Source organism: Grammomys surdaster, unplaced genomic scaffold, assembly GCF_004785775.1.
Source record: "Grammomys surdaster isolate TR1022 unplaced genomic scaffold, NIH_TR_1.0 125876, whole genome shotgun sequence".
NCBI lineage: Eukaryota > Metazoa > Chordata > Mammalia > Rodentia > Muridae > Grammomys > Grammomys surdaster.
In genome coordinates this window covers 1900462-1910461 of record NW_021620701.1, presented here as the reverse complement: position 1 = coordinate 1910461, position 10000 = coordinate 1900462, and the positions used below count along the sequence as shown (strand labels likewise).

Genomic DNA, 10000 nt, shown 5'->3' with positions numbered 1-10000 from the left:
GGAAGAAAACCTTCCTATGGTGGTTTGAATGAGAATGACCCCCATAGTTTCATATAATTAAATGCTTGGTCTATATTTGGCAGAACTGTTTGGGAAGGATTAGGAGGTGTGGTCTTGTTGGAGGAGATATGTCTCTGGGGATGGGCTTTGGGGTTTTAAAAAGACCCAGTCTCTCTCCTCTCTCTCCCCTCTCTCTCTCTCTCTCTCTCTCTCTCTCTCTCTCTCTCTCTCCCCGTCTCACAATAAAAAGTAAAGAATTCAGTCTAGATCTCTGACTCGGCCCCTTGGCACCAGACTGGTGGTCATCTCAGGCTCACTTGTTTTGGGAAACATTAGCCTACTGACCATTCAGATGTTCATAGGTCAGAACACTGAGCATACACATAACCTCTCTCCTCTGTGCCATCTATTGATGTACATCTGTTGACACATCAGCCACACCAGCAACACCTCTAGGGGAAGGCAAATCAATCTCTTATAAAACCCCTTATAAAAGCAAAGATCAAATCACATACTTCCCACATACAATGGCAGAGAGTATATGTTACTATTTTTAATGGAAGGAAAGGGGTCATGGTGAGGAAATACTGGACCAAAGCAAGACAGAAACCAGCAGAACGAATCCTATAACTCCATGCCCAATGTCAAAGGGCTTAGATGCTCTTTCCATCTAGCCTTCTCCATGCAGCAAACTTCTCTCCCAGGCTGGTTCCACTCCCTGTGTGCAGCTCTCCCTCTCACAGCTCTTGAGGACTCCTATGCAATCCATGCTTCCCTTTCACAAAGACTCCTCACCACGCTGTTGGCCTTAGTCGTCCTGGGTACCTCACATTCAAATATATAGCCAATGGGGGGGCCCACTCTCATTCAAACTACCACGTCTTCATCTTTGTTGGGCTTCTTTCACTGGGCAAAAAAGTCCAAGATCCATTCATGTTGTAATTTGCGTTGCTAGTTCATTCCTTTTTGTTGCCAAGTAACTGTTCCCTGTGTAGAATTGCCCTGGAGTTTATCCATTCACCTATGATGAGTCTTTGTTATTTTTTTTTCTGATTTGGGCCTTGTTTTAGTTTATTTTCCCATTTCTGTGATAAAATGCTCAGAGATAAGCATCAATAAGAGAGGAATGGCTTATTTTAGTTCACAGTCAAATTATGTCTATTTGCCCATAATAGTCTATTATAATGTCATAGTCCATAATAATTATCTCATAGTCTAATGATCTATTATGATGGGTAAATCAAGGCACAGGATCTTGAAGCAGCTGGCCACTAATCCCATAGTCAGAAGAAGAGAGTAATGAAGGTATGCCTTTGCTCTGCTCACTTTCTATACTCTTATGTAGTTCAGGATCCCTTGTCTAGGGAATGGTGCCACCCACAGTGGCTGGGTCTTCCCACCTCAGTTAGGCAATCAAGATAATCCCCACAGACAAGCTCAAACACCTCACCCAAGTGATTCTAACTTTTGTTGACAACTAGCACTAACCGTCACAGGGCTTTTAACAATAAAGTCACTGAGAGCATTCAGCCACACATCTCTGAATAGGCATATGTTTCTCTGAAGTAAATAGCAAAGAGTAGAAGGATTGGATCATACAGTGTCTCTAACTTTTTAAAATATTGTCAAGTTATTTTTAAAGTGACCATCCTGTTTTACTCTTCCATCAACAGATGCTAAGGTAATTCAGCGGCTCAACTATTAACAGACACCAATAAATGGATAGTTATATGAAAAGAGGAAAGAAAAAAATAAGCCTCAATGAATACTGCATACCACTTAACAACGTTGCTGACCTAAACGTAGAGCCTGAGATAATAAAACTTATAAGAGACATTATTTAAAATTCTGGGGTTAGCTGGGCATAGTGGCACACACCTTTAATTCTAACAGGCATGTGAATCTCTGGGAGTTCGAGACCAGCTTGGTCTACATAGCAAGTTCCAGGCCAGCCAGAGCTACACAGAGAAAACTTGTCTTGAAAAACAAACAAACAAACAAACAGATAATGATGATGATAATGTATAAAATGAAACACATAAAATGAAATAAAACTGACTAAGAACTCATTGGTGATATGGCCCTTAAGCTAGGTAAGAGGTAGAACTGGAAGGATTTGGAAGCAAAATAGATGTTTATGGAACGAGCAAACAATGATGGTATCTGATGTCCCCATCCACTCTTTTTCTTTCCTTTTCTCTTTTAAAGAATTATTTATTTTGTGTATACAAATACACAAAGCTGTCTTCAGACACACCAGAACAGTGCATAGGATCCCACGGCAAGTGGTTATGAGGGGCTGCTGAGAATTGAACTCAACATCTCTGGAAGAGCAGTCAGTGTTCTTAACTGCTGAGCCATCTCTCCGTCCCACCCCTACCCATTCTTAAAGGCAAGATGAATAGTATATAAATGATGGGCTGACACAGAAAGAGCCATGAGTTCAGCAGTCAGAAAGAACCCTTGAAATGTCAGCATGTCATCCAGGCAGACACTATGACCCTGCAATGCATGGGGTCACGAGGAGGAAGATGGAGATTTTCAAATAACTTATTTTATCGTAACAAATAACTCATTGCCAGGTAGTAGACTGACTACAAGTGGATGCTCTCATCAAGACACAGGACATGAAACGAATAAGAGTTGAACACAGTTTGGGAACACATCGAAACTTATGTGTCAACAGAAGTAGAAGCAAGGGCTGGAGAGATGGCTCAGCGGTTAAGAGCACAAGCTGCTCTTCCAGAGGACCCGAGTTCAATTCCTAGCAACCACATGGTGGCTCACAACCATCTGTAATGGGATTTGATTCCCTTTTTTGGTATGCACAAAGACAGAAGATTCATATATAAAATAAATAGAGAATTTTTTAAAAAGCTTACTTGTACACATTTAAAAGAAGAGGAAGAAGAGGAACATACTGTTATCTATGTATCTATCTACTATCTATCTGTCATCTATCTATAATCAATTTGTCATCTATCTCTATTATCATTTGTCTATATATTCACCTATCAATCTATCCATCTATTATCTACCCATCTATCTATCAGCTATCTATAATCTAATTTCATGAAAGCCTTTATCATGGCCTCATAAGCATCCTTTTCATTTTCATTATGTCTTATAGACAAAAGAAATTCCTAAATCACTTTAAAGAGCTATGTCTATCCCAACTAGAGAGATTTCTCTTCACAGCCTCTGGTTGAACTGTACATGGAAAATAAATAAACCCACTCTTTCTAGACATAGCACAGGCCAACTGTTCTAAATCCAGAAAGGCAAAGTCTGAAATGCTCAAACATTTGAACCAGGGTGAACTACTCATTTGCCACAACAAATGGAAAATTCCACACCTGACCTCTCGTGGCACATCACAGACAAGCTACAAGCAAACTCCAAACACTGCATAAGTCTACCTGCCAGCTGCATGGGTGCATGTGAGACACAGATGGGTGTTGTGTGTAAGCTCGGTTCCTAGCCTCAAGATATTTTATTTAGCATATTCAAATATCCAAAAACATGAAACAAGTAAAAATCTGAAAGACTCCTAGTCCCAAGGATTTTAGAAAAGAGTTACTCAGCCTGGAGTCTTAAAAATTAATTTGTGGGGCTGGTGAGATGGCTCAGTGGTTAAGAGCACTGACTGCTCTTCCAGAGGTCATGAGTTCAAATCCCAGCAACCACATGGTGGCTAACAACCATCTGTAATGATATCTGATGCCCTCTTGTGGGGTGTCTGAAGACAGCTACAGTGTACTTACATATAATAAATAAATAAAAATTTAAAAAAAAAATTAATTTGTTGGTACTGGAGAGATGGCTCAGTGGTTAAGAGCACTGGCTGCTGCTTTTCCAGAGGATAATGGTTCAATTCCCAGCACCCACACAGCAGCTCACAGCTGTCTATAACTCCAGTCCCAGGGGATCTGACACCTTCACACAGACATACATACAGGCACACCAATGCACATAAAATAAGTAAATAAATCTATAAAAACTTCTTTGTTATTATAAATATGTGTGCTCGCATGTGCAGGGGTCCTGAGCTCAGAGGACAACTGTATGGGGTCAGCCTGTAATCTAATTTCTCAATTATTTTTATGTTAAAACTAGATACGCTCAGTTGGCTTCTGGGAAATTGACATATTACATAATGGGACAAGATACCATTTGATAATGGTGCTGAAGCTGTGTATTCTGGAAGGGTTTTTCTTAAAGGCAGCCCTCTGCATGAAGAATCTTCTGTGGAATGGATACAGGCTTTGCAGTTGAACTCATGATGCAAATTGCATGTGGTCGCAAGTGAGATGTCTCTGTGGACACTGACACCCTCCCCAAGACTGAAGTTCTTCCTTCCCTCAGGACCAACAAGCTGCAAGGGGAGAACTGACTCCTACAAATTGTCCTCTGACCTCTATGCACATGCCATGAGATCATGCTCCCACCCTGAGCCCACCCCATAAACACACACAAAATAAATAAAAATGTAATAAAACTATTTAAAAAAATAATAAAATAACTAGCACTTGGACTTCTGACTTTGGGGCACCAAATGTAAATGAGTGTGAACCACCAAACACGCCTGTGTGGTGTGGTGTACTGAGGAAGGGAAAGTCAGTCCAACTTAACTGTGGTAGTGCAAATTCCTGAATCAGTGTGAATAAATTTCACTGTTATAAAACACAGATTTAGACCTTTGCTGACATCCTGAATTCTTGAGGATTTCTAAGTCCAGCTCAGGCTGCGGAATGCTTGTATAAGAAGCTCTTATGCAAGGAAGATCTACCCGGCGAGGCCTGGAAAGAAGAAAGAAACCTCGCCCTTTCTCCAGCACGCTGGAGGGCCTGCCATTAGAACCTGTCTTAGCGCATTATGTCCATGGAAATTTCCAGGATAAAATATACCTACTCCTGGGAAATACTGACCACTTCCCCTGTGGAACTTGGCCTTGCCTTAAACTTACTTTCAGATCCTATGCAGCCCCGAAGAAGCAGCTGGAGGTAGGCCTGGCCCACCCCATCACTGCCCTTTGTGAGAGACCATTCAGCCATCACAGGGAGGTTGCGGTGGGTTGAAATTAGCTTAGTTTTAAGTGTGCTGTTACACCACAGAGAATGAGGAGGATGGAGGCCCCAGAAGGCCAGGAGAAAAAGTTAAGGTCATCCAGTCCCCTGAGGAATAGAACAGGCATAACAGTGTAAGATGGGTGAAGTGGGCGATGTTCACAGATTCGCTGGAAAAGAATCTGGAGGAATCTTAAACTTACCCTGTACAGAAGATGATGTGAAGAGTGTGAGTCTCCAGGTCTCGAAACCTTGAATAAGTTGAATTTTCAAACCCACGGTGGTGAGTAGTCCACAAGTATATAAAGCAGAAACTAGCAGTGGGCACAGTTGGCACAGAGGGGTTCCTCTGAGAATTTCAGGAATGAAAAGGAGGTGAGGAATTGAAGTTGCCCAAATGTTCATTGGAAGTCTGCGACATGCAGAGCGTTACCAGGAGCCAAGCAGAAGTTAGAAGCACAGACAGCAAGGGGAGAGTTGACTCCAGTATCCATCAGCAGATGAATGAGTGGACGGGATGTGTGGTGTGTGCACAGTGGAATACCTCTCAGCCGCAGAACGTCCTATCTAAGAAACCTCATACGATGAAACTCAAAGACATTATGCTGAATGAATTAAGTCAGACACAAAAGGCAGGAGACCATAGCAGGAAGTAAAGCAGAAACCATGAAGGAGTGCTGCTTCCTGGCTTGCTCAACAAGCTTGCTGATTGCTTATAGTAACCAGAACCACCAGCTCAGTTATGGCACCACTCACAGTGAGCTGGACCCTCACATATCAATGAAGACATGTGACACAGGCTGTGTCCACAGGCCAATCTGGTAGGGACAATTTCTCAACTGAGGTTCCCTCTTCCAAAATGTCTCTAGCTTGGAACAAGTTGATAGAAAATTAGCCAGCACGTTTACATTCTTGCCTTCTGAGTTTGCATACCCAAGTTTCTCCTCCAAGAAATCCTCTGGGCCTGTGACAAAGGCGAAGAGAGTTGAGGCAGAGCCTTCTTTTCAAAGCTAGTGCCAAATCCTGTGATTTTAGCTCTGGGCTTCAGGCCACTGATCCACACAGCTTGTGGGAATAAAGCTGATAAACTCAAGGAAGCCTAAACAAACATCTGTGTGTGGGCCCAGTCCCTGTCCCTCAGAGGAGAGAGACTACTAGATCTGGTGCCTTACTAGACACTTTCTGTTCCGGGAGTTTCTAGCCACCATGGTGGTACCAGGTGCCCAGGCCAACCCGAGCGACAGCAGAGCTCCACACTGCCGCCAGGGGGCAGTTCTGCCGTGCTTCTACATTGCAAGGACAACAGCCAGCTACTTTTTTGGTGCGTGCTTGCAGGCCAAGGGGTGGGGAATGGAGCTGGTGGGGGGGTCGCTCTTGATTCCAAGTGGCTGTCCTGCCCACCTCCGGGTAAGATTTCTGACCCCTGTACTAGCTTGAGGGGGATGGAATGGGATGGAGATTGTTCATCCCTGGAGAAAAGTCAGGGAGCCAGGAGATTCAGAGAGCAAGGGACCAGGAAGGCGGAAAGAGGATGATCAAGGCATGAACTAGGTTTCCAGGCTGGGAAATATCTGGACTGAACAGCTAAGGGGCTCCGCATAATAGGTACCTTAACTAAAGAAAACCAAAGTGGTGGAGCGTTCAAAGGTGGGGCTTTAGTGAAGGTCACCCAAATCTCTGTTAACATGTTCCGCCCCTACAGCGATCCCAGTGTGTTGAGGTGGTCTGTCAAAGCCGGCAAATCCCCACATTTCCCCAATGACCTTAAGGTAATTTACCACGTTTTCCCAAACATTTCCATGCAAGAGCCCTTTAACCCTTTGGGGACAGATTTAGGGACGATATTACAAACGGGACCGTAAGCTCCCATTCCCTGGACCCTTCTAGGACAGACAAGTTGAAGACACTGTAAATCTTGAGCAGATTGACGGCTGTAATTTATCCTCTAACATTACTAATAGCCTGCGAACAACTCTTCTTGTATTCCGTCTTCAAATACGTTACTATGCAGCAGCCCTCAGCGCGGCGAAAACCCTGGTGTTTATTTAGATATCGGGCGAGCACTTATAAAACTTAAACTTTCGATGTAAAAGTGGACTCCTTGGTAAGGACGCCTGTCTGCATCAACAAAGCACTCGCTGCCTGATTAATGTTGGCGCAGGTTAATCGGAGCCCATTACAATAATTAGATGGTCCAGTCATACATCAAACAACGCGTTCAGAACGCCAGGCATTCTCATAGGCCTTTCAAAGATCTCTAAGAGACTTGACGGACCATTTACAAGTGGAACTGGTGGTTGCTCATTGGAGAGAACGAAACCTGATTTGAAAAGAAGTCTTAGATGGGGCAAGAGTTTATTTTTGAGACTCTGTGATGAATACCAGTTGGAACAAGTCGTTTCAGGACGTAAGAAACACTTAGTTGATACAATGACACACAAGAGCATTTGAGATTGTTCCTAGAGAAAGCCATTGAATTTTTATTCAGTTCTTGGCAAATGGCGATTTTAACTAGAAAGTTAAACTTGTAAGGCAAAGTTCCCTATTTGAAATAGAAGCATCTCAGGAAATGCAAACATCCAGAAAGCTAGGCTATCAGAATGAATTCGGGTTACACAATTATTCGGATTTCCCGCCAGCCAGAACAATACATTTAGCGGTGGTAAACACGGGTATCCTTAAAACAGAATCATATTTTAATTATCCCTTCTAGTTTGCACTTGGAAGAAAAATGAATCGAGTGGAGTTGCACCCTATATTTAAATTTTAAAAATCGTTTCTTTTTTGTAAAGAGTATAAGAAGCACTTAATGTAATTTAATCAAAAAGGTTGATCTCAAAGTTCATATTTGCTACTGACCTTTCTACTACCAATTCTTCCCGAACAGCACTGTCTGTACGTTATAATTCCAGTGTTTAGAGAGTAGTGTGAAATGCTCATTAGAATATACCTTTTATTGAAAAGTATAGCGCTCGTTTTTCCTAACATTCCAACCGTTTTTTTTTTTTTGAGTTGCTACTATGTGTAATTTCTGTGTGTTTTTGAGTTTTCACTACATTTTTCTATTTCTTTTCCTAATTCAACCATTACTTGCTCTATTCCCATGGAATTTGTGAGATGCTCTCATTAGAGTGGCTTAGTTTAGCTGTCAAGTCTCTAGGGCATTCAATTGCAGATAAATGACCAAAACGCCAGCCTAACCGCATTTTTATTAACAGATGGCGGAAAACAAACGTCTTTGGAGGAGAACCGAAGGGAAAGGGTTAAAGGGTCAATAAACAATTATTACCGTGCTCAAAGTGGGGGATTTCTCATCAGATTCCACAGGCGGAGGCTGTCCCAATCCAGAGGAGCAGGGACACCCCACTAGACTCCTTCGCTCAATATTCCAGGGACCACCTCACACTTAGAGCAGTTATCCCCCAGTGGGATGGCTCTTACAGGCCACTGAGTGGTCCAATCGAAGCATCCACGGAGCGCTTCTGAGATTAGAACTGAGGGCTAATTCGGGAGAATCAAGTTGGGGACTTGAACTCATGTAGCCCTTGGGTCTGGCTGGCTAGGATGTGATTCGGGATATCCAATACCTTGGCAAGAAATAGTGGGCTCCAGTCTCCAACTCTTGCTGCTGCCCCTCCTGCGGGTGAACTTTCTCTCCCTGCATGCGGGTTCCCTCGCCTTTCTTTCCCTTCCCTGGGCCGTGCTCTGACGTACACACCATGTGACAGGCCCCCTTCTGCTATAAGCCCAGACAAGGTCCGCCCTCTTCTGGACTCAGCCCTGGCCTTGCCGAGCTCCGTTTCTAGATTCTCACTCGTCCCGCGCCCTTCTGGGCGCCCGACACCGACTGGCCCGCCAGGGTCCAGCCACTCCCTTCTGGACTGACCCGCCTAGAGGGACTGCAGTGGAAAAGGTCAAGTCTAGCGCGCCCGCCACCCGGTGCACGCGGAACCGGGGAGCGCAGACACCGCGCTCAGCCCGGCTCGCCAAGTAGCGGCGCGGAGCGGCCCCGGCCACCTCCTGCAGCCGCGCGTCGCAGCGTGGCGTCGTCGCTCCGGGTCCGCCGCTCCGGGGTCGGCCTGGGGAGGCCAGGGAGCCGGGAGCCCGGTACCCTATGTGCCGCCGCGCCACCGCGCCGCCCCAGCTATGACCCTGAGCACGGAGATGTCCGATGCCTCCGGCCTCGCCGAGGAGACAGACATCGACGTGGTGGGGGAGGGCGAGGACGAGGAGGAGGAGGACGACGATGACGACGAGGGCGGCGGCGGAGGCGGCGGCGGGTCCCGGTTGCCCAGCTCAGCCCAGCGGCGGCGGCGCTCTTACGCCGGGGAGGACGAGCTCGAGGACCTGGAGGAAGAGGAGGACGATGATGACCTCCTGCTGGCCTCGCGGCCCGCCGCGTCCCCAGAGCCTCCGGGTCCTGCGCCCGCCCCGGGAACCGGATCGGGCGTCTGCAGCGGCGCGGGAGCGGGAGGCGGCGCGGGAGGTGGCGCAGGCGCGGGCACGGGCACGGGCGGGGGCGCCAAGAACCCGCTGGTGAAGCCGCCCTACTCGTACATCGCGCTCATCACCATGGCCATCCTGCAGAGCCCCAAGAAGCGCCTGACGCTCAGCGAGATCTGCGAGTTCATCAGCGGCCGCTTCCCTTACTACCGGGAGAAGTTCCCCGCCTGGCAGAACAGCATCCGTCACAACCTGTCGCTCAACGACTGCTTCGTCAAGATCCCGCGCGAGCCGGGCAACCCGGGCAAAGGCAACTACTGGACGCTCGACCCGGAGTCCGCAGACATGTTCGACAACGGAAGCTTCCTGCGGCGCCGCAAGCGCTTCAAGCGCCAGCCGCTGCTCGCTCCCCACGCGGCGGCCGAGGCGCTGCTGCTGCGCGGTGCGGGGCCGGCGGCGGGCGCGGGGGACCCGGGCGCCGCGCTCTTCCC

At 46.5% G+C, this 10000-nt stretch overlaps 1 protein-coding gene and 1 non-coding gene across 3 annotated transcripts in view; one reads left to right on the top strand and one right to left on the bottom strand.

Annotated features, from left to right (window-relative positions):
* Window positions 1-328: 328 nt before the first annotated feature.
* LOC114608122 lies at window positions 329-463 on the bottom strand. Its single transcript, XR_003709303.1, has one exon. It is a non-coding gene; the product is annotated as a small nucleolar RNA SNORA17 (small nucleolar RNA).
* An 8749-nt stretch (window positions 464-9212) lies between these two features.
* Window positions 9213-10000, top strand: part of Foxd1 (forkhead box D1) — a 1774-nt gene continuing 986 nt past the window's right edge. Inside the window, exon 1 of one of the 2 annotated variants that reach the window (XM_028752049.1) lies at window positions 9213-9998. In XM_028752049.1, coding sequence (XP_028607882.1) covers window positions 9213-9998 — 786 coding nt within the window. The other variant, XM_028752048.1, reaches the window with a different exon arrangement.